At 43.7% G+C, this 25,378-nt stretch overlaps 1 protein-coding gene across 4 annotated transcripts in view; it reads left to right on the forward strand.

The window, feature by feature from the left end:
- Window positions 1–3,856: 3,856 nt before the first annotated feature.
- Window positions 3,857–25,378, forward strand: part of LOC306642859 (O-acyltransferase like protein-like) — a gene marked incomplete at its 5' end in the record, with an annotated part of 52,591 nt that continues 31,069 nt past the window's right edge. The window contains 4 exons of one of the 4 annotated variants that reach the window (XM_079108685.1): window positions 3,857–4,004; window positions 16,967–17,106; window positions 18,637–18,715; window positions 24,307–24,448. In XM_079108685.1, coding sequence (XP_078964811.1) covers window positions 3,857–4,004; window positions 16,967–17,106; window positions 18,637–18,715; window positions 24,307–24,448 — 509 coding nt within the window. Of the gene's footprint in view, window positions 4,005–16,869; window positions 17,107–17,858; window positions 18,132–18,636; window positions 18,716–24,306; window positions 24,449–25,378 lie in introns of those variants that run through there. The other 3 variants (XM_079108683.1, XM_079108684.1, XM_079108682.1) reach the window with 3 other exon arrangements.

Here is a 25,378-nt window from a genome sequence, read left to right on the forward strand (position 1 = left end):
GTGGGGAAAGAAGGAAGCAGAGACAGTTGACTGTGTTCCTTCTGGAGGCATGGTGGCCATGAGTGGTGACTACGGATGTCGCCTTGTGAATGACACCTGTGTGGTCAGGCTGAGGGAAGCGGGGCTGTCCGTGAGGAGCCCCTGAACCATCTAGAAGGCAAGGTGAGATGATGTGAAGCTTAGAGCCTCGCGCCCTCTGAATACACCACCATCCAAACGTGCTATGCCAGTAAATGGAAGTGTGTGCTTTTCAGTAGCGGTGAGACCGATCCCAGACCCGCCTCTTCCACATCCTGTCGCCTCCCCATCCCCACTTCCTTCTGTTCTGTTCACATTCCCATCCCAGGACCTTGGCCCTCCCTGCTCCCTCTCCTAGTGGCCTCTTCCCCCAGTCATTCCCATGTGGCCTTTTTCATTTCTTTCTGGCCAGCTCAGAAGCTTCCTGCTCAGAAAGCCATTTTCTGTTCCTTTGTCAAAAACGATCCGCGGCCAGCAGCACACACCTGCTCCCCGGTGGTGCTCCCTCTCTTTACGCTGCATTATTTTTCTTCCCGGCCCCTCGCCCTGCCTGACGTTGGGTGCCTATTTGCTGTCTGCCATCCCCTGGATGAGTGTTCTAAGCTTTTCCCTGAACTCTGCTTGCCTCCTGATCCGCTGTTGCCCTTTCTTCTCAGCGCGAGAGGCGTTTTTCACTCTGCTGCCTGAGAACAGCAGATATTACATTTTTCCCATCAAGATGATCTTTATTCTTGTCAACAAAGACAGATCCTTATTTCCTCAAACTCATTGCCAAATGATTGAGGCCTCATGCTCTGTCCTTTCGATAGCTGGTCCCCTGAATAAAGTGACGGGCATCCACAACAGCATTGGCCAGCTGCTTGCTGCTGCCTCAGGACACGGTGAAGCCTGCTTTCAGGGAAGGGAGCATTCTTTATTCTCCTGTCCTTTTTTCATGCTCAGCACACAGCCTTGCACAAAACAGAGGCCTAGCCTAGAATACCTTTGTAAAATGACTGAGTACCCTTGAACCTTGACAAGTCCTAATTTTATTTGTTGGTGGGGAGCAAACATGAGAAGGGTCTTGAACAATTAATTATCCCAAAGTAAAATTTTCTTTTTCCTTTTTATTTAGGAATAAGCTAAAATTCTATTTTGTTTCTATAAAAAGGAAATTTCCTTTTAATTTTAAAACCATTTGAAGGGGTTTGGACTGCTAATGACTAATCTGTCCTTGTGGGTTCTGCTCATGTTTTCTTCCCCATTTGACAAAAAAATGGAGTGTTTAATATGGAATCATAAAAAGCAATATCATTTTTATTTTTAATGTCATATGCCAGCCACTGTCTTGTAAGTAAATCCAGGTTGAGACTTTCCTGATCCATAAATATGCAAATTACATAAACCTCTAGTTTTTTCAATGCCTTCCTTCCACACATTTTTTAAAGGTAGGAATCGGGCTACACAAAGGAACCCTAATGGTAATGCACAATCATTTACGACAGGAGTCTAAAGTTTTTGTGTTGTGAGCTCCAAGTTAATACTACAAAACACTTGTGTGCAGTAGGCTCATTCATGATTCTATAGCCGGTGAAACTGAACCAGTCTTAAGAGCCAGGACGTAAGCCCTGGTTGGTGGTGTCAAATTAGGTTCCTTTTCTTTCCTTTTCTTCATGATATTTTTATTATTGCATCATAATTATTCATAATAGTGGAGTTCACTGTGACAGATGCTCCTCTCATTTCCAGCATCTCATTCCCTCCCCTCCCCCTTCTCTCTAGGTTCCCTATTCAACACAAGTTGCTGTTTTGGGTACAGTTCTGGGCTGGATGCTATCTTGCTTTTTGACATGTTGATCTCTACTTTACTCTGACAACATCTTCCAACCGATGCACCAACAGCAGGAGATACTCCTGAAGGGAACACAGAATTTCAGTCAGGGGAGACCTCCCTTCCACAAGATCATTTAATTCTTGACTCTCTTCTCTAACACCCTGGTCCAGTGTCCAACCAGATGATCCCTCTGCTCCACTTGAAAGAACCCAGCTCATCTTCAAGGCTTTTGTTTATTTATTTGAGACAGGGTCTCACTATGTTGCCCAGGCTGGTCTAGAATTGGTGGGCCCAGGAGATTGGTGGGCCTCAGCCTCCTAAGGATCTGGGACTACAAGCATTTGCCACCACGACTGGATTATTATTTTGATGACTAGAAAGTTCTTTTCTATTGTTTTGAAACTGTTGCCTTTATAACTTGGATCTAATCTGTTTTTTTCAGAAAACTATTCACTCAATGGTGCCTTAACAATTCCAGCCTGTGGTGCCTGAATGTTTGTTTTAAATTTAGCCTGATAACAAAAAATAACACATTGTTGCAATAGTTGCTGTTCATTAAGGATCTATGACAGGTTAGAGTCTGCCAGGTCCCCTTGTGTGTGCCTTTTCTAGATGTCTAATGTAAATACATACCATCACCTGCCAGGTGTGTAGTGGACATTTAGAATATAAAAACTACAGCTAATATTTCTTGAGTATTCAATGGGTCAAATACTCTTTTAGTACTTTAAAACTATTATTTAAATCTCACAGTTCTGAGAGGTCTAGACTATGATCATCCTCATTTCCCAGATGAGGTCATTGAGACAGCCCAATTGCAGAGGACAGATGGGTCGTGACAGGTTTGACTCCTTATCATGGTGTGAATAGCCTGTGAGTAAAGTCCGAGAAGGTAAAAGGAGGATGGTGCCTGCCCTCCCAGAGCTTCCAATCTGTGGAAGAGAAGGAGGCTGGAGTAGGAAGACACCTTCCACGTGAGTATGTGAAAGGAGCACTCAGAGCAGCCGGGCAGCACAGAGCACTGGCTGTTCCCAGGGTCTGTTCCCCCCAGCAAGTAGGTAAGTAGGTGGGAGTGGACAGTAAGGCTCCAGATGAGGAGGGACACAGAAGGGCACGCTGAGGAGCGAGTAAGGCGCATTCGAGAAAGGAGGCAGTGGCTTGGGAGGCTGGAAGATGCTCTGAAACCCACCGGCCAGCAGGAGGTGGTACCGAGTCACAAACACCCCCTGGGCAGATGTATTTCAGCATGTAAACAAGATTCCCAGACATTGCAGCACCTTTTAAATGGGAATCTAATGCTATTTAAAGAAAGCCTTTCTGGAACAATATTTACACCATGAGAATTCCAATTGACCCTCTCTATGTTCCCTTGATGCTGGTGAGCACAGGTACCCCGTCTTTCGTCAGCATCACTTCCTCTCCAGGATGTGTGCTCTAAATCTGCTTGCATGGACGTGTGTCCATCTGCCCCACTGCGATGGCTTCTCCTTCCTGTGGGGGAGTGCGTCACTCCAAGGCTGACACCACTTTTAAAGTCCAGCAGAGCCATCAACAGATGCATGATCTATCCTGATCACAGAAAAGCCCTTATCATTTGTCCAAACATGTCATTGGTTGGATTTAATCATCGTTCCTGGGCAAAACCCAAATATTGCCACTTAACGTCATTGGGATATTTTTAAACCCAGAGACATCCACCATAGCATCTAACTGGAGAAAATCAAGTCTTATCCATGTTAGCTGGAAAGGTTAATCTGCATAACTAAAGGAAGCCAGGTGGTCGGCGGTGCCAACATGCTTAGCAGCTATTTTACTCAACAATAACAAGTTGTATATAAATTGGTTTCCATGGTTTGTTCATCTCTGTTGCTTTGCAGGTGGCTGAAAAGACAGGGCTTGTCTCTCTGCTTGTTAAGGAGCAAGCAATGTCACATTTACCCCCAACAGGTTATAGAAAAGTGCTTCCTAAATATAAGGCCCTTTGTCTAAGAAGGGAGGTTTATCCTGATAGCTTGAGAGATAAAAATGGCTTCGACTTCACTGTTTTGCCTGCTCTCTTTTCAATTATCTTTTGTTTTTCCTGCAAGAAACATTTCTCCCAAATGCATGCAAGATACCAATGAATTCCTTTCTGATTTGAATTCAGTGAAGCCCAAAGAATACGCTCTGAGAAGTAAGTAGACTTCCCTGGCCCATTGGGAAGGTGGATACTGGGCAGTCTGAGGTTTGTGATAGAAGGATGCTAAACAAACTTGTGAAAATTAAAAACACAGGACCAAATAGGGAAGTGAAGAGAGGCTTAGCTTACAAATTGCACCAGGAATCAAAAAGGGAGGAGACTTCATTGCAGAAAGCTCTATTGCCTGTCTAGTCAGAAGTCTCATGAGGATCAACCTCAAATAAGAAGAGAATTGTTTCTAAACTGATTACTAATATTGAAGTTGATAACATTTTACTGTCCCATGGCATAGCTTGGTTTATTTCTTTTTCTAGACGTTTAGTCTGCTGTAGATAATGAGTTGCTTTGTTATTTAGGGAAAATGTTCTTGCCCATTATGTATGCGCTTGCTACTGGATTCTAATGAACGTGTTGGAAGATGCTCTGACTCTTTGCATGTGATATGTGTGGACTTCAAGCGGCTACAATTTGTTGTTTTTGTTTGCCAAAGTTGTTCTTGCAGCTAAAGGGTCAGGAAATGGGATTCATTTTCAGTGGGGTAACTGCTCCAGGATCATGATTCCCTGTGGCTGATGAAAACCGCTAACAAAGAAAAACATAGAAGAGTCAGATAAACCAACATAGCAATTTCATTTCCCTCGAGAATTCATGACTACTTTATTTTGTATTGAAAACCACTTAGTAGCATAATATATATCATAAGGGAAAGCATTGTGATCAAATGTAGGGTAATTTAAAGTCAGACATGATTTGAAGCAGTTGCTATTCTACAGTCATCAGATGTCCTGGTATCTAATGAAATGGTGATAAAATATAAGCCCAATTAAGTCCAGTAGCCATTCTTCAAGTCTCGTTTTGGAATTGATCATGTTTTGCTACAACACTTGGTGATATTGACAGGGAACATTGTGACAAACACCGGCCAAATAAGCCAGCCAAGAGAACCCAGAAGGTGCGGTGGCTGGCTCAGATTTCTGGTGATGAGGTGGCGGCACATATTGTCATCATTAGTCACAGTCACAAGTTACTCTAGTCATGCACCGACCATGTTCCATCTGTGGGAGCCTGAAAACTGAAAACCTTTTTTTTTTTAGTTAAAAAAAAAATTGCCCAAGATAAGTAGTTGAGAAAGAATTGAATGATTGAATGATAAACCTAAGTGGCATGGCACAGGTGACTTAATTTATGCTAATAGATGGATACATCTATCTGTAGTTGTTTTAACTGATTTTCATTCTAATGTACCAGAAAACACTTGGCATCGTTGCTCTGACATTTTGCCTGAGATTTTTGAGCACAGTGTGTATTTCTGACCTTGGTTCTCAGCATGGTTTTCCTGACAGGCATGTGGATGGCAGAGTCTAGTGAGCAGTTGGACAGGGCAGGTCCCCTTCTGAGCCCTGTGCAGTTGTCCCTTTGAGTCCCAAAAAGCCCCCTTAAGGAGGTGGAGAGAATTATTAGCATTTACTTATCAATGAGGAAACCAAGTCACAGAGGTGTAAATGATCTGACTTGAAGCAAGTGGCACAGATAGGCCTTGAGCCTGCATTATCACAGTGCACGATGGTCAGATTCTCGAGCACCCAATTCAGAGCCTATTTTTGATCATTGCCTGAAATAATCAAAAGATCCAGCAGCAAAAAGGGATGAGAGGTATATGTATCAACACACTAATATGCAGAAATAACACCAAGAAGGAAAAAAAAAGTTGCAGAAGATTATATACAGTATGTAAGTTTAAACTAGTGCAAATGAAGGCCCTGTGCTGCTGAATGTGTTAGTACAAATGTCAAGGAAAACCTGAGAACTTCCAAATTCAGTCCTGAGACAGGTTGGGAGGGGGCGTAAGAGTAGAGATATCCGGGGCACACTTTAGATTTCAAATGAGTGATCAAGTTTGTTTTAAGCTAAGTGATGAGAAGAGAGTTGTTTTTTTATGACTTTTAAATGTATTAAATATTGCATAATAACATTTAAAAAAATGTTTATACATATGTTTAGTTGTCGATGAACCTTTATTAATTTATTTTTAATATGTAGTGCTGAAACTCAAATCCAGGGCCTCACACATGCTAGGCAAGTGCTCTACCACTGAGCCACAGCCCAGCCCCACATAACTGTATTTTAAAACACCATCCCCAGTGGTGCAGAGATGGTAACTGGTGTAGGCCGTGCAGGCTCTGGATAATGGGTGGGTGCTAAGGGGTAGGGTGGATAGAAGACCCTTGGCATACATGCAGGGAGGTTTGGTCTTGCAGAAGGACTGGAGTCGAGGCTGGTCTAGAGCAAGAGAAGGATCGATGTCTAGAGACTCAGTCTGAGCAGGTAGGATGGTCTGGCTCCTCTGCCATCTCTAAAATGAGGCTCCATGTCTTCCTTTCCACTATGCGTCTCCATTTGCTTTATAGCAGACCTGGGTTTACCATCTTAATGGGAAAAAAATGCACCAAATACTCTTGTGTGCATTGATTTTGCCACACCTTGGGGTTGTATTTAATATCTCTGTTTACTGTTGCGCTTTCAAGTGAATGATCTGGTCTCTTCAGTTCTCGTTTTGTTGTTTTAAACTCCATAATCCACATAATGTTTTATCACATACAGAAACTGCATCCTAAAAGAATCCTGGCATCCTGCCTCCTGATGGACTTCTCAGCTGTCTTTCTCTTTGACCAGTGTGGTGTCAGCTGCCTCTTTCTTGACATTCACCTCTTCCCTTGTGGGGGACTGTGCCCTGTCTGGGATGTCTTGCCTTGCTGACCTGCCTTTCTTCCTTCTTCCTTTTCTCTATCTGACCTCTAGAACATTTCCAAGGTACTTGGTCCCTTTCCCCATTGTACTTGTAAATGAATCAAGCTTTAGGGACCGGAGGTGGCACCCTCAAATCCTATGCGTTGTGCTAAGCTGTCAGTCCCCTAGGCATAGCCAGCTATGATATCACCCAAGCCCAGTAATTTGCTCACCTGTGAAATAGCCAGGCTGCATGTCCCTCATTCTGGAAATCTACAGCAGCTTTTTAAAAATTTCAACTTTTAGGTTCAGCAGTATGTAACAGCTGATCTTGTTATCTTGCCAGAGTCAATTGCTAACTGGTCAAAACTGGATGTTGAAAAGTTATTTTTAAGGGTTAAATCACGTATATTCACAATTAAATTGTGCAGAACAAAAGTAATAAGGGCTCACCATCCATCACTGTCTGGTTATTGTACTACACTTTATTATTATCTGTTCGTGTGTGTGTGACTGGGGATGGAACCCAGGGCCTCACACGTGCCGGGCAAGTGTTGTGCCGCTGGGTCACATCCCCAGCTCTCTGTCACCGGTGCTCGTGAAGCTGCTGACATTGCTCATGTCTGAACGGTGAGAATTACTGCTACACTATTGCTCACGGCCTTCTGTCTCCATGTCAGGACATTGCGTTGGGAAGTACAATCAGTCTTGGAGGGAGATCTTCACCATAGGGGTCAGTAATTGCTACAAGTTGGGGCTTCCTTTCTTGTTTCATTGATTGTCTCTACTTAAGAAATTGATGGAGGCATGGTTAGGAATGCAGATTGATTTAAAGATGTGTAGAGCATGCAGCCCTGCCATCACTGACCACAGAAAGGTGAGGCAATATTCTTCAACACTCAGACTGTCACCTAGTTCAGCATGTCTTAGACAAACGTGTGCAGTTTTGACATATTGTTTTCTTTTTTCACATTCATATTACTCATTAAGATGAACAGAAATACCAACCAATATTCATGTCAGGATGATCTTTGGTGGTCAACTAAAATCAAGGAATAGCTATGGATGCAAGAGTTTGCGGTGCGGGGGGTGGAGCCAATGAAGGATTCTGTGGGGATCAATTGGCTATATGTGGAATAATATAAGGAACATTGTGGATATTCCTCTTATGTGTCACTTGTGTGCATTAAGGGTTGAATCGTGTTGAAATCCTAACCTCGGGAAGTCAACTCTTGACTGTATGTGGAGATCAGCTGTTTAAAGACATGAGGCTACCGTGAGATGGCTAGAGAGAGTCTCCATCCAGTGACAGGTTCTCTTATAGAAAGGAGGGATTAGGACAGGCAGCTTAGGATTCAGTGTGAAGGCAGCCATCTGGCAGCTGGGAGAGAGGCCTTGGAAGAGGCCATCTCTGCCGACAGGCAGATCTTGGACACAACAGGCTGCAGAACTATGAGACAATAAATTCTTGTTTTTTAAGGCACCCAGTCTGTAGCATTTTGTTATGGCAATGCTAGCAAACTAATAGCATGCCACACGTCCTTTATGTCAGTATAATTTATAAAACCACCCACTTGGAAAGTGTTGAGGGCCGAATTGTGTCACCAAAAAGATATGATGACACCTTAACTCTCTGCTTCCTGTGGATGTGATCTTACTTGGAAGTGGGGTCTTCGCAGGCAGTCAAGATGAGGTGATACTAGGTGAGGGTGGGCCCCAATCCAATGCTTGGCATCCTGAAGAGGACGATTTGGCCACATTCGCACACAGGGAGACTGCCCGGCAGCAACGGAGGCGTAGACTGAAGTGCTGCATCTGGAAGCAAAGGAACGCCAGGGACTGCTGGCAACCAGCAGGAGTGAGGAGAGAGGACAGGACGGATTCCAGAAGGAGCCAAGCCTGCCACCCTGTGATCTCAGGCTTCTAGTCTCCACAACCTAAGAGAATCAGTTCCTATTGTTGTCAGCCACAGTCTGTGGAGATCTGTTACGTCAGCGCTAGAAAATGAATTCAGAAATGCATACAGATCACTATGGCCTGTCAAATCCACTCTCTGGAATTAAAAGCATGTGTTTATCATCTGGGATGGAATAAAACAAGCCAATTCATCTTGGGTAGGGCCTGGGTCTCATTCTCCCTGAGATGCAGCTGACCTATGGGAAGCTGTTTATGGAATCACGGCTGCCCATTCCTGACATTGCCTGCAGCAGAGGCTTTTCAGGAGAAGCACCCACATGGAATCATAACTCTGCTCTGCACTGTGGCCCCTGGGCTTCACGTGACTTCTGCATTTTCCTGTACTTTATTCCACTGGACAGAGTGATGTGTGGGAGGGGATCCTACTGGTTCCCTAGCAGCCTGCAGGGCTGTTCATTTCCTGTTTGCTCTCATCTCATAACATCCTTGAAATCTACCCCAAGTGGCTACTTTTGCTCTCAGATTTTCTTAACCCTTTTTGTCCCTGATTCTTATATGAAGTCCCTGTGGCCAGGATGTCTCGCCTCCTGTGCCAGTCGCTGGCTTCCTTGGGCTTCGTAGTTGATCTCCTGGAGCGACTATTTCCTGTCTCATCTGTGTGCTTTGTCTTCCCTCCTGGGAGCTGTGGCCCTCAGATGCTATCTGTCCGGGGGTAAGCGGACACCGGTCACCAGCCCCAGCCGTTGTTCTCCATCATCAGAAGAGGATGTTTTCTCAGCCTTTGGATGTCGCCTCTTTCCCACCCAGCCTGCAATCTGTAGGGTGTTCTACTCGGTGCCAGTCCCTCTGCTGGTGCCAGAGTCTGGAACAGAGAAGATGCACAAATCAAAGAGAGCCCATTAGCGGGAGGGTGACAGGGAGGGCTCAATGGGAACTTCCAGGTTTGCTGGCTATCAGATACCCTTGCTGTGGTAGGTGGCAACGTGCCCTCTCCCCAAAGCTGTCTACATCCTGATTTGGGAAACCTACAAATTTTACTTGAAAAATTTGAAAACAGGGTCTTTGTAAATATGCTTAGCTTAAGGATCTTAAAATGGGGAGATTATTCTAGATTATTCAGTTGGGCCCTCTATGCAGATGCACATATTCTAAGAGGGGGACGCAAAAGGAGATGTGACATCCATACACACATCACAAAGGTGATGTGGCCACCGAGGCAGAGACTGACATGACTGCAAGCCAAGGGAGGCTGGCGGTCACCAGAAGTTGAAAGAAGCAACGAACACATTTTCCCTTTGAGCCTATGGAAGGAGAACAGCCCTGTTAACACCTTGATTTTGTCACAGTGATAGACTTCTGGTCTCTAGATCCGTGAGAAAATAATTTTTTTATTGTTTTAAGCCATTAGGCGTGTGGTCATTTGTTATAGTAGCCACAGGACATGAAAATACATGCTGTTCTTGTCTGCAAGTCTAAGATTAATCATTGACCAGATACAAAGGGAACAGCCAGGGAGTGTTTGCAAAGAGCCCGACTTGGGAGTTGGACATGAAGTTGATGGCATGGAGATCCCCGGCACAGGATGGTCAGCATTTTATGTGTGTGCCCTGTATCATCAACCATAGGGCAACCACTATCCAACTCTAGTTTTAAAAATCTCCATTGTACCCAAACAAAATCTGGTAGGTGTTTAATAAATATTTGCTGTTAATGCTGAAGGTGATTATTTCTTTCAAGATTTGTTTCTGGCCTAGCATTCCAGAAGCTTCTGTTGCCTTTAACTTCATCGTGTAAAGCATCACATGTTATTGACTTATTTTTTGGGGTGCAGGGGATGAAACCCAAGAGCATGTGCTCGCTAGCCAAGCACTCTACCACTAAGCCACCCACCCAGCCCCCATCACATTTTAAAATTCTAGTCAGTTGACCAAGGTCTGTCTTTCTTTCATTCAAATCCAGAAATTAATTGGCTGCCTGTTTTAATATCCACATATCGTTGCCACCTTATGAGAAAGATTTGTCTGCCAATTAGGCCCGCAGAATTGAAACAAGTTGTTTTTAATCTTTTGAAAATGAAAATCTGGAATAAGTACCATGGGATTTGAAGTAGCAGGTGTGGTTAGTCATTAGTTTATTCTATTCCCCCTCCCCTGACAAGCACGATGATTTAGATTTAGATGGCGGCCATGCCCTGGTATCTCTTTAGTTTCTTGATAGAAACTAATTAGGGTTGAGGCTGGAAAAGGGCAGCTTGTCCATTCGAGTTCATAATCAGAAAGGAGGTGAATTTGAAATTTTGTATAGCACACAAAACAAACTTAGCTGGACAACCACAAATGCGACCAGTTTGCAACGCAAAATGCCCAGGGGAAGGGAAGCTAGAATTTAATGTTCTCCAACGAAGAGTTGGGTACCCTCTGCAAGTGCCCCTGAGCGTTTACCCAAGGGGTACACGGACTCAATGTTGACACCTCTCTTGTTTCTGTCCCTTCAAATCTTACAGTTCCAGACTCTTAAACTCTAGGTTGAAGAGTGTGGGATATCCCATCAGTGATGGAGAAGGTACTTGAAAATGGTTAGTCTGTTTATAATAAATGCATCTCATGATCGTTTGTTTTTATTATGGGACAGTGAAGACCAAAATACCTTTGTGAAGCTGGATTTTGCTTTTTCCTTCTTTTTTTTGGCAGTACTGGGAATGGAACCCAGGGCCTCTCACATGGTAAACAAGTGCTATACCACTGAACTACATCCCCAGCCTTTTACAATTTTATTTTGGGACAGTACCTGGCTCAATTGCCTAGGCTGGCCTTGAACTTGTGATACTCCTGACTCAGCCTCCAGAAAGGCTGGGAATATGAGTGTGCCCAGTTGAATGTGTGGCATTTGAACCAACTTTGTCAAAGTTTAATTCAATTCAGCAAGTGTTCGCTGGGCTCCTTCTCTGAGACGTACATGAACTAAGATGTGGTGTGACCCTGCCTTCATGGGGACAGGTACACAATGACATACTTTACAGTTGTGACGCATTGAGCAAGATCTGGACCATTTCCTGGGCGAGACCGGAGAAAGGATGATTCACTTTGCCAGCAGAGGAGAAGGAGGGACAAACCAGGCAGAAAGACAAGTGCCAGCCTGCTGTGTCCTGACGATGGAGCGGAGGAAATGCGTGGTCTTGGGAATCTGGTTCATCCTAGAGGTCGGTGTAGTCAGACCTGGCTGCTCTTGGGAATCACCTGGGGAACTGAAAAGCAATGCATGCCCGAGCCACACTTGACTGGTTATCCTGAGCAAGGCTGGAACCTGGGCATTAGTATTAAAAAAAAAAAAAAAAAAAAAGTTCCAGGAGTGAGAATCACAGCTTTAAATAAGAAGCTTAAAGTTTTTCTCTAAAGGACCAAAGAGTAAATATTTCCAGTTCTGTGGGCCAGACAGCCCTGGGGCAACTACTCAAGCTGCCATTTGGTTCCCTGCGAACGCAGCCCTGCCGATATGCAAACAATGGCGGTGGCTGTGTGCCCACAAAGCCTCACTGGCAAACGGGGGTGAGCTTGACCAAGCCCTGCTCCAGACAACGGGGAACAACTGAAGAAGTTAAAAAGCACCCTGATTTAACACACTGCATTTATATTTTATTACTATAAGTAATACATGAATCTATCCACACCGTAAAGAAATCTGAACAATACAAAGCTCAAGGTTTTTTAAAATTCTTTCAAATATCAGACCCCTTCCTGGATAAGGAAGTGTTGTTATCAATGGTGTGTGTTTTTCTAGAACTTCCAAGGACCCTCTTCTTGCTTTTTTGTGTGTATACATCTAATAGGAAAATGTGTTGTTTAGTGTACTTATAGTTTGTCTTTTTTTTTTTTTTTCTTTTCCTGTACTGGGAATTGAACCCAGAGGTGCTCCATCACTGAGCTGCATACCAACCTTCTACTTTTATTTTTTTAAATTTTTGTACTGGGGATCGAACGCAGGACCTTGTCCTTGCGAGGCAAGTACTCTACCAGCTGAGCTATCTCCCCAGCCCTGTTTTTTTTTTAAATTTTAAAACAGGGTCTTGCCAAGTTGCTTAGAGCCTCACTAAGTTGCTGAGGCTGGCCTCACACTTGTGATCCTCCTGCCTCAGCCTTCTGAGTAGCCAGGATTGCAGGTGTTCTTGAACTTTTTTTTCTCCCAGGTAATAATGTTTATCTACTTTTTTGTTTTTGCATGGTATTCTGAAACATGAAAATCCTATTGTTCATTGAACTATTTCCTGAGAGATAGAACTATTTGAAACTTTTAACATTAAACTAGTTTTATCCTATAAAATGGTGCTTTCATATGGTTCACCCTATTGGTCTGTATGCTATTTTTATGGCCATTATAAGCATTACCATCCCAAGCATCTTGCAATGTGTGCTCACGTGTGTTTCCCTGGGCAGATTCTAAGGTATTGAACTTCTGGTCACTAGGCATATCAGTTAAGGAGGAATCTTGGGTTAAACTCCAGACACCAACTCTGGTAAAGTTCAATATAAAGAGCAGCTATTGGCAAGCTATGGGGCAGCTCATGAGATGGAGAGGAAGGACAAAGCCTGGCCTGTGGACCACTCAGGACCAGTCTCAATGGCAGTGTCCATTCCACAGCCTCTCTGCAGGGCACTGGTGGGTGGACGGAAGCCACATATTACTTGGTCCTTGTCTCACTCCTTCCAAATCTTGGGAAACAGTCAACCTCATGTCACCGTGAAGGGGTGACGGGCGGGCAGGACAGGAGCAGGCTTCAGGGACCCCTTCAACTTTTATGACGAGAGGACATGTGATTTTTTTTGTCAAGATTGAGCACAGTTGGGGAGCCATAATTCTCCAGAAGAAAACCCAGTTACTGTTAGGTGGGAGAATGGCTGCTAGGAGGTCAAATGGAGTGGACCAGCCCTTCCTGTTCTGACATAACCATGTCAGCCTAAATTTTAACCAAACAGACAAAGAAGAATGATGTGCAATTGTGGTTTACTGGTGGGACTGAATGGCTTTCTCCTATTATTGGTTGGTTGGATTTCCTTCTGTAAGAGTCTCCTATTTATACATTTTATGGAATTTTAATCAGTTTCTTTGACTTTTTTTTTTTTGTACCAGGCATTTAACCCAGGGGTGCTTAATCACTGAGCCACATCCCAGCCCTTTTTAAACGTATTTTATTTTGAGACAGGGTCTTGCTAAGTTCTTAAGGGCTCACTAAGTTGCTGAGGTTGGTCTTGAACTTGCAGTCCTCTTCCTTAGCCTCTCGAGTTGCTGGGATTGCAGGTGTGCATCATTGCGCCTAGCAGTTTCTTTGACTTTTTATTTTATTTTAATTAATTAATTTTTGGTGCAGGAAATTGAACTGAGGGGCACTTGCCACTGAGCTACTGCCCCAGCCCTTTTTATACGTTATTTTGAGATGGGGGTCTAGCTAAATTGCTAAGGCTGTCCTTGAATTTGCAATCCTCCTGCCTCAGCCTCCTGAGTCATTGGGATAACAGGCATGCGTCTTTTTTTTTTTTTTTTTAAGAACTTATTTATAAGGTTCTGTATGTTTCTGAATGCTGTTATAAATGTGGTAAATATGTTTTCTCTTTACCTGGTAACTTGTCTTATGGCGACTTGAAGAGTTTAGAAGAGGGGAGGAACTGGATGTGGTGCTTCATGTCTGTAATTCCAGCAATTCAGGAGGCCAAGGCAGGAGGATCATGAGTTTGAGGCCTGTCTCAGCAGTTTAGCGAGGCCTTAAACAATTTAGCTAGACCCTGGGTTATGTGTGTGTGAGGTGAGGTGAGGTGTCCCCCAAAAACTCATGTGTGAGACAATGCAAGAAGGTTTGGAGGAGAAATGATTGAGTCATAGTTTTAACCTAATCAGTGAACTGATCCCTGATGGGATTAACTGAGTGGTAGCTGGAGGCCGTTTGGGTATGGCTGGAGGAAGTGGTTTATTGGGGGCATGGCTATGGGGCATATATTTTGTATCTGGAGAGTGGACTCTCTCTCTCTCTCTCTCTCTCTCTCTCTCTCTCCTTTTTAATCATTGTGTGAGCTGCTTCCTTTTGCCACACTCTTCTACCATGATGTTCAGCCTCACCCTGAGCCCCAAGGAATCGATTCTGCTGTCCATGGACTCAGACCTCTGAAACCCTGAGCCCCTAAGTAAACTTTTCCTCTTCTACAATTGTTCTGGCCAGGTTTTTCAGTCACAGCAGCAAAAAAGCTGACTAAGACACCCTGTCTGAAAATTAAAAAAAAAAAAAAAAAAGGACTGAGGATGTGGCTCAGTGGTTAAGTGTCCCTGGGCTCAATCCCTGGTACACAACACACACACACACAAAAAAAAAACAAAAAATAAGAATAAAAAATAAAAGAGGGGAGGGACATGGTTTCAATTTTAGCTTAAAAGATGACTGCTGGCTACAAATGGTCAAAAGGATTTTTTGCCCAATTTTGGCCAGGAGGTTTTCAAAATAGCACAGACCTTTTTTGAAAAAAGCACACATGTAAACAAAATACTGTTATCTCAACTGTTATCTAACTTAAAATCCATTAAGTCCCACATTTTCAAGTCTGTGAATGTTTCAACAAAATTGACACTAAATTAAAATAGGTTTAATTAAAATAGGTTGGAAATCATAATGTAGAACTTACACATTACTATTATTAGGTTATAATTATTATATTTTGTTATTATATTTTATATAATCATATTACATATTGATACCACATTTAGGTTTTGATGGGTGTGCCACACAAGGGACCCTGGGACAAAATGGGTGAAACCTCAGGGACTCAATCATGGTCACGAGGAGAAACAGCCATGTGAGAGGAGCTGGGGAATTTGAGGAGCTATATTTGGGTTTTTCTCTCTGCTCACTCTAAGGAATATTTTCATTATTTTTAGTTACATACAAGAAGTTATTTTCCAAACTGACAAGTTAAAGTAGAACCTTTTTGTCTATTTTAGAGGGTTATGAGTTCAGGTTAAACTGGATTAAACACTCACCTCCAATCTTCACTAGTTAGTTTGAACACCTAACTCTGATTTTTACTGGCACTTATATTTACAACATGAAATAAAACAATAAAAAGTGAAGAAAGAACAAACACAAAGTGACATGTTTACGTGGCATGCACATTACCTGTCATCTCTGGGCCTCAGTTTTCCTACCTGCTCCACCACTTATTAGTAACATGACCTTGGGTGAGGCCTTGACTTCCCTCAGTGTCCACATCTGGAAAATGGGATTAGAATGGTTACCTCTCTTGTTATCTCCCAGGGTCAAGGGGAAGGTGCTTAAAGCTGTGCCTGGCACATTCTGGCCTCATGTTAGTTGTTGCTCCCACAGTGTAATAGATTTGTCTGTTACCTAGGGTCTGTGTGTGTGTGTATATACATGTATGTGTGTGAGTGCCTGCACAGGTGCAAGGAATTGATCACCATGTGTTTGCATAGGTTGGGGCCATTTATGTGTCCTGAAGAATAGCTAAATCAAATTTAGTCATGGATTACTGTACATCAATTAGAAACCCTGAGATAGATGTGCATAAAATAGTAAAAATGAAGCACTGAGCAACAAGTGTACAAATAGAAGGATATTGGAAACACATGACTGTTCATATAAGTGGCAAATACACATACACAAAACAAGAACACCTACAAATGAGAGAATACACTTCAAACATACAGCATGGGGGAACTTGGGGAAGGGAAAGAAATATATGAAGAATATGAAAGGAAGTAAATTTTTTAAATGAAAGAAAAAAATACAAGCAAACAAAAGAGGACCTTTGCAAAAGAGGACCTTTGCAAGACAAAGGCTGAGAATGGCATTGACCTCACACTTTGATCACTCCTCTCTTAGGCTCTAAGGTTAAAAAAAATAACTCTCTCCAAAATAAGGTCCCACACTCATATATATTTATTTTAAAGACATGAGTATTTTCTCATGAGTGTGTGAGTGGAGAAAGAAAAGCTACCACATCATAGTTACATTTTTTCATTCCTCAGCATGTATTTAAAAAAAAAAAAAAAGTCAAACTTCATCTTTTTCAGCAACTGCTGACAGGTCATGTCATGGCACCAGAATGTGCTTCACAGTTCTGTCCTGGTGATGAGCAAGGCTGTGTATTCAAAGTGCCTCTCTGGGAGCAGCAGCATCTGAGTAAATCTGTTTCTCCCCTTCTTTTGGTCAAATAAGCGTTTGATAGGTTTGGAAGGTGGAGCCAAGTTCCTATAAATTCATTTGAAAGTGACATAAGGACGCTAATTTTGCAAACTTCTTTTGCTTTGAAATTCAGTGTTTGACTCTGTGGGGAAGCTTGGGAGCAATGTTCTTAATGGAAACGTGGACAGGCTGGGATCATACAGCGAGTGCCTCTCCGCCCGGGGCCCTGCAGGGAGCTTCCAAGGGCAGTACTGCAAGCTTTATGTACTGCAGGTGAGTGTCGGGGACAGCTTGCTCTCGAAGGTCAATGAGTATCATGACCTGGAACAACTCTACTGATTGGTTTTATTAATTAAAAACAAAAAATTAATTATTACCGGGTTTTGCAAAGAGTCAACACTAGGGTTTTAAATATTGAAATAGTTGCTGGAGACTTGCTCAGCCTCTTCTGAGTATGGGGCATTATTTGAGGCACTTGTCCCCAAAACACAGGGACTTTGAGATATTCCTTCTACTACATTGTGTGGGGCAAGACCTCACAGGGAGTCCAAGTTCAAGTCCTGGCCGGTACCTTTGCTAACATGTCCTTTGGGTTCGTTGGACTCTCTCTTTAAGCTCAGTCTTCTGTTTTTGGGGTTCTTAGGGCTCTCACTATTTCCCCCACTAAGTGCCTCCTCGACATCTTTACTGTCAAGGAGTCACAACACTGCTTGGCACCCTGTGGATCAAACCAAGAAGCTTGGAACACAGTTCTGAGCACTAGCTCCTGACTCCCCATCAATTTTTAGAATACCAGAGGGAGGATAGATTTTCCATTACCTATAACCCTTTTCCCAGAAACAGAGCTCTAAATACCAATTTGAGGTTATCGTAGCAGATGGGTCTTGACTTTATGAATACATTACTAAATCAGTTGACCAGTGATGTGGGCTCACTGTCCTCAAAGCATGTTAATCCTTTTACAGCTCAGGAAAAGACCTAGGAATAGCACAGCCTTTTATTAAACACAGGACAGTCTTTATACATGTCATATAAGACTAAAAGAAAATTACATTACTTGTCGTCTAAAAACAATTTTCTGAAATAACAATGAAAAATGCAAGCTCTCAGATATTAACGCTGTAAAATGCTTGCAATGGTTAACCAGAGAGACAGGGAGATTATTGGTCAGCCTCATTTGTCTTGCTGAGGGTTGGGATAATGATTGCTTGAGACTTTAATCAGCATGTACAAACGTCATTTTCAAAGCAGATTAGTGATTTTGATATCACAGGGAAAGGTCAGGCCTACATAATCAGGTAAGTTATGTATTTAGAAGAAATACCCCAGAATTTATTTATAATTTGATCTTTTCTTTATTGGGACAGGCATTCTAATTATCAGGTTGATTTATTAAGAAAATCTTTATTTGATTCTTGTGTCCTGCTACCCTGAAATGGCAACTTGCCAACTGTGTTGAAAATGATAGGGGAGTCAGCACTTAATGACTAATCTGCAGGAGAGATTCATTGGGTCACATTATCCAAAATTGGTGGCTGTTTCTTAAACAATCAGCTCCATTAAATCTGGAGATACATTTTAACTTAAATATATGCACATCTGATGGTGTAGACATTTCACTGGAACCACTCTGATGGAAAATCCATGTCTCAAGTTAGAAAACTTTTTCCTTTCAACACCCTTCTATCCTTCTTCCAATCTGCTGTATTTATGGTTGGTGTGGTGGCGGCATTACTTGGAAATGATCATGCATATATGCCGCGAACACTAAAATTAAAGAGCTTTGTGTCATTTGTTTCCCAGGATGGAGCGGATTATAGCGTGGGCATATGTGTCCCCGATTCCTGCGCTGAAGAGGATGTGACTATGATGTCTCGGCTGGGTAGGTACAAAAGAAACTATGATTTCAGCATCAAATTTGAAAATCCCCAAGGAGTGAGCCAAACTTCCACTCAGATCAATCCGCTCGCCTGAAAGAATGGAGTTGGGGGCTGGGAGCAGAAGTAATGGATGCCCTGGAGAAGGCAGGAAGCAATGAGAAAGACAGGAAGAGGAGACAGGAGCTGAACCTTCATGTAATAACAACGTGGAGTTAAACCATCTTGCTTCGCCACAGCTGCCTGTTAGGTCTGAAGAAAGGAGGTGGGTGGCCTCAGGTTCCACAGTGTGCACCCCCTTGCTTGGGCCCAGGTTTTGGCACCTGCTCAGTCAGAAGGCCCTCCTGTGGGATGACAGTGGGAGGCCAGGGTGTTGCAGAGGATCCGTGTTAACAGCCCAGCATTCGGTCCTGGTTGTCACCTCCCAGCTGTGTGATCCTGGGCACCACTTACTATCCCCAGGCTTCAGGGTCTCCCTCTGAGCAGCGAGGCGTGGGCTCTTGTCAAGTCCACCTGGCTCTAACTTTCTGTGGCCTTATCATCATCCCTGACCTTAGCGATGGAGAAGGAATAAAGTTGAGTCCCTACGGAAACTGGTTTGACTTCCTCTAAGTGTTTCAAATTTCTGAGCCCAAGCTTGAAAGCCTAAATTCTTTTTTCATTTGAGCCTTTTCTATTGATTCTGGTAATCTAAAAGAGAGACCTAACAGGACACGTTATTCAGAGTTCTCCTTTAAAGTGTTGATATCACAGCTAGTTTTTGATAAACCTAACTTGTCTTTGACTAATCATCATTAGTCCCTACAGCTTTGGGTTCATGTGTTTTTTAAAAAAACAAACAAACAAGGGCTGGGGGGTATAGTTTAGTGGTAGAATTCTTGCCTAGCACATTGAGGCCCTGGGTTTGATCCCCAGAGTCATAAGAAAAACAAACCAAAACTCCCCAATTTGTTATGAATCAAATTCAATTCTTATTGGATAAGCCATAAATATCCTAGAAATAAAGATGCACTAGCAGGTATTACAAAATTAGCATTTCAAGTGAATGAGTGACTCCCTATGTCTAATGAGTAAATAGTCTTTCTTACTTAAGAGATTTAATTTTTCTGGCTAATGCTAAGCTTACTAGCTAGAGTGGCCTTTGGGATAAAATGAAACACTTGGAATAATTGCTATCAATACAGAGATATTTTGAGAAAGTCACACTCTGAGAAGGAGGAGAAGGTCCTTCTTGATGAACTGCTCACCCTGGTTTGGTGAGCAGAGCGGACATGGGGATCAGTGGGTGTTAGTGGAAGTTAGTGTTTGGGGTTAAGGCCTTTCTCCAGCTTTGGCCCAGAGGCAAGGGTAGAAAAGAGAGCATCTCTGCCCAGGGCCACGGTCCCTATCTGGGGATTTTTCAGGTATGCCTTGAAGCTTTTTGATGGAGCTGCCAATGTTCCCTCTATAGGTGTGGGGACAAGCAGCTCAGCAATGTCAGGCTGAGGAGCAACTGTAGGAGAAAGGAAAAGAGGATGATCACAGTATCGCGGGGGAAGAGATGCGGAGCAGGTGGAAGGGACAGCTGTGGTCACAGGCTGGGACAAAGCCTGCCTAGTGGTTGTCATAAGATGTTGTAAAATTTTACCCAACAGACTTGCTATGAATTCCTGAGAATTAAAATATATAGCGCCGGGTTGTGGAGAGTTGAGCTCAAACTTGAACGTGATGATTGGGTGACCCAGCTGTGTGGTGGGGTGCGACTTAACAGAATGATCACCACTGAGAAGTCCAGATTTGAGAGTCCTATTAGCCGGCCAGCTGACTGTCTGAAAATAGCTGTTGGGAGAACAGCCTTGGCCATAGGGTTTCAGGGGTTTTTATACCATAAGTCAGTACATCAATGGTAAGTGGCTGTTGCTGTGATTCGCAACTCCGAACTAATATCACAAGACCTAAAATCATAAGCAGAAGGGGAAGTGGAAGAAACAATCTTAGCTGGGTAGAAGTTAAAGAAAGGTTACTAACATCTAGACAATCATTGCCCACATGGTACATCGTCCAATAAAAATAGGAACTAAAAAAAGAACAGTTTTACATTGTATAAGAATTGCCATTATGTGTTGCAAACATGCTATGCTAAGCAACTGTTGGTGGGTACAGAGGCCGGGTGTTCCCATGGGAGAAGCATTTCGTACGTGACATGGAGTCTTCAGGGTAAAACGGAGTCTATTTAGTCATTGCCCATATAGCCTGGCCTATAACATTTCCATGGAGTCACATATGTCAACCTGTCACAGCTGTAGGCTATTTCCCAAAGATTCAGACCCAGGAATCCTAGTATCACTTTCTCTATTCCTTTCTCAGGGCTCCCAAGACCAGCGTGTGGAAATTTGGGTGGCTTAGAGCAAAAGAAATGTATCACCTTGCAGTTCTGGAGACTAGAAATCTGAAATCCAGCTGTTGCTGAGCTTTCTGGAAGCTCCAGGGGAATCTGTCCCCTGTCTTCCTGCTAGCTCCTGGTGGTCACCAACCATCCTCGGCACTCCTTGGCTTGTAGATACATCATTCCAATCTCTACCTCTGTTGTCTTGTGGGGATTCTTCCTGTGTGTCTCTCTGTGCCCAAATTTCCCTTTAAGGGACACCAGTCATACTGGATTCAGGGTCCAACCTAACCTTCTTTGACCTCATTTTAGATTGATTACATCTATGATGATCCTATTTCCAAATAAGGTCACATTCCCAGGGACCAGGCATTAGGTCTTGAAACTTTTTGGTTTATTTTATTTTTATTTTTTGGTACTGGGATTGAACCCAGAGGTACTTACCACTGAGCCACATCCCCAGTCCTTTTAACTTTTTATTTTGAGACAGAATCTCATCAAGTGACTGAAGGCCTTGCTAGATTGCTAAAACTGGTCTTCAACTTGTGATCCTCCTGTGTCAGACTCCAGAGTTGCTGGGATTACTGGTGTGTGCCACCGTGCCCGTCCTGGACTTGGACCTTTTTGTAGAGACATAATTCAACCTAGAACACTACCAAACGTGGATTTGCTGGACTAGCTCGATTATCTGCGTTCCCTTAAGAACAACAGGGTGTTGGTGACTCCTAGTCTCCTTAGCCCAGGGTCCTGCACTTAGAATGCTTTTAAACATGGGACAAAGCCCACTGACGTGCAAGTGTGAGGCTAGCCACTCCCCTGTCCTGCGGACACCACAAGAGGTCTGTTTATCACTGAGTCAGCAAATTCCAGAGGCAACACCAAAGGGTTACGGATTTCTACTCTCAGGGGCTTGCTAGAAGTCTGGTTGGAATTTTTTTTTTTTTTTTATCATTTTGGGATGATCACACTGTTCTGTTTTGTGGAGGCCAAATGTACTGTGTTCTGAGCTGCTTGGAATCGATGCTTGAGAGGTCTTTAAATACACTTTAAACTGTCCTCTTTCCTGCACCTTATGAAGCCAATTTCATCTTGCTTTACCTAGTGGGATTAGAATGAGTAGGCCGACCAGCACTGCAAAGAATGGGTACCCCATCACCGATTGAGAAACTGGAACTGCAGCAAGTCCTTCAATTATCCATAGAAGTGCCTTTCTAAGGGCTGGGGAGAAAGCTCAGTTGATAGGGTGCCTGCCTCGCAAGCACAAGGCCCTACTTTCTAATCCCCAGCACCGCAAGAAAGAAGTGTCTTTCCAGCGAAGGATTCAAGGGCATCTAATATCATCTTCACAGAATATCATCTGTTCTTAGTTGAATCCAGGAAGTATTTCCCGAGCAATTCCACATCTGGCCTTATGAGACGTCGCACCTGTACGCTAGGGGTACCAAATCAACTCTGTGGTACTCACTGTGGGAAACCTACAAGTTAGCCAGGAACGCAGGTGGACCTGACCTATTAGGAGACACTATCAGGAAATCAATGTTGATCCTACAGTGAGTGCTGGGGGTGAGCATCACCCTGCAGGGCAATGGGGAGGGGCAGGGAGCTGCGGTGGACAGGGGGACGGGAATCTTCATGGAGAGAACTTGAGTTGCCTTGTGCAAGGGAAGACTTGAGGTGGGTGGAGTGGGAGGTCACTGGGAAACAGACCCATGAAGTTTCTAGTAAAGGCGTCCCAGTGCCCTGGAGGCTGGAGGAATGTGCATGGGCGGCTGATCGTCTTTGTTGACTGGGGCAGAATTTAGAGCTGGGGTGTGAGTTCACGACAACACTGGAAGGGAAGTAACGATTATCATCCCCATTTTACCAGGAAGGGGGGACCTAAGTCAAGGAGAGATCAATTACTTGGCCAAGGTCACATAGTACAGGTAGACCCAGGACCTTTCTTTTTTTCCCCAGTCCTGGGTTTGAACCCAGGACACTCTATCAACTGAGCTACATCCTCAGCCCCTTTTAAAGTTTTATTTTGAGGCAGGATCTGAGCAAGTTGTTGAGGCTGGCCTTGAAGCTACAACCTCTTATCTCAGCCTCCCAAGTTGCTGGGGTTTGAGGTGTACACCACCGCACCCGGCAGAACCTTGTTCTTAACCACTATGCTCAACTTTATGAATTTATCTGAAGCTGATTCTCCTTGTCTGTAAAATAAGGAATATAGTAATCCCTTGTAGGGTTGTTGAAAGATTAGAAATAATGAACAAAACATCCCTAACATCTACTAGTCACTTAATAAATGGCAGCATGTGTCGTCATTGGTCATGTGAAACCCACCATGTCCCCACCCTTTGCTGAGGCTTGGAAGTGTTGCCAGAGAGCGTGCAGGAACTCAGACTCTGGGTCTCTCTTGGACCTTTGCATCACAAGCCTTCAGGAAGGAGAGGCAGAGTGACCCCTTAGCAGGCTCTCCAGGTGATTCGCAGACTCAGTAACATTTGAGATCCTGCACTGGTCATATAAGTAAGATCTTTACGATTTCTTCCAGAGACTCATGAGTTGTGTCCTAAGCCAATGTGTCTCAACTTCCATTCTGGATGGTCCCCACTGCCCGATATCAGGCTTCCTTTTGTGTTTTTCCATCTCGTATTGCATTTGCTTTTCTCTCTTGTGGCAACCTGTTCACAGAGAGAACTGAACCAGAAATGGCACATTATTAGGCTTCTCATTGCCAGTGCAGTGGGCAGGAGACCAGGCTGAGTGTTCAGGACCTGTGGTCCACTTCCAGCGGGGCTGAGCGCGGAGCTCTGCGGCTTTCAACATCTCTGTGCCCTGGTTCCGCCCCCTCCCACAGCACATGAAGCAGATACCCCCTCATAGATGCCCAAGTCTCTTACATAAAACAGCTTGCGTAGAACCCACGCAGGACTTCCTATATGCTTTGAATCATCTCTTGCTTACTTACAATGCCTAGCACCTCATGTGAATGTTGTGTAAACAATGCTGTATTGTTTAGGGAATCATGAGAAGGAAAAGTCTACGTTCTCATTATAGATAGGATTTTAAAAAATGTATTTTTGGTCTGAGGTTGGATCCATCCAGGAAAATGGATGATCTGTATATAAAGGCCATCTTCCCTTTCTAATATCAGACTTTCATTTTAAAACAGTAGGAAAGTACTGTGAAAGTGCAGAGCATTATAGTAAACTCAAGTATTAACAGCCTCTTCTTCTCTCCTGGTAGATATTTTGAGATTCAGAAACACTTCGTTCTTGGCTCCTTCCCTCTCCCTCTTTACAGCAAATTCTTCCTCTTCGTCTGGTGGGAGTGTGGCCAGATGTGCTGCTGGAATGTTCACCCTGGACACATTTGCTGCCCTGTGTCTGTGAGTACAGGCGTCTGAGGTACCTGTCTGGGTGGTCTTGTTGGGACCTCTATCAACTTCCCTTCACACACTGCATTTATTGAACCATGTCTGACCAATGGGCCTTGCCTGGATGTTTGTCCCCCAAACTCCTGTGTTAACCCCAATGTAGTAGTTTTAGGAGGTGGGGCCTCTGGGAGGACTAGGTCATGAGAGGAATCCCTTATGAGTGGAATTAGTGCCCTTATAAAGGATCCTCAGAGAGCTCCCCTTCTACCATGTAAGCTCAGTTCAAAGGTTCCAGGAACTAGAGAGCTGGCCCCATCAGACCCTGAATCTACTGGATCCTTGATCTTGGTCTTCCCAGCCTCCAGAACTGGGAGAAATCAAGTTCTGTGGTTCATAAGACACCCAGTCTGTGGCACTTTGTCACCGTAGCCTGAGTGGGCTAAGGAGCAGGGAGATCACCTTTAACCTTCAGCAAGAAGAGGCGAAAGTGTTCCAAGGAAAGGCTGACCCAAGCACGGCTGGGTTTCAGGGGACCACTGAGAAATGTTTCCTGTCCCAGGACATTCCAGAGCCAGCCATTTGACCTTGGCTAAGATAATTTCTTTAACTGGAGGTGGTGCCTCTCCTATAAGTATCTTGTCCTTTACTCCTTGTTTGCATTTTTAATTGTTCCTAAGGACAAAGCAGATAGATGTAGAATTGCCAGGTCATAATAATTGACTCATTTGGACATGTTTTCCTGAACAATTCATTCATAGTGTCCCTGTGGGAATGACTACATCTTCTTCATTCCCATCTCACCAGCATTGAAAGCCACCTTTATAAAACCTGGCATCAAGCACACCTGTAATCGCAGTGGCTTGAGAGGCTGAGGCAGGAGGATCTGAGTTCAAAGCCAACCTCAGCAAAATCGAGGTGTTAAGCAACTCAGTGAGACCCTGT

Source organism: Sciurus vulgaris, assembly GCF_902686455.1.
Source record: "Sciurus vulgaris genome assembly, chromosome: 13".
In the NCBI taxonomy this organism is placed as follows: Eukaryota; Metazoa; Chordata; class Mammalia; order Rodentia; family Sciuridae; genus Sciurus; species Sciurus vulgaris.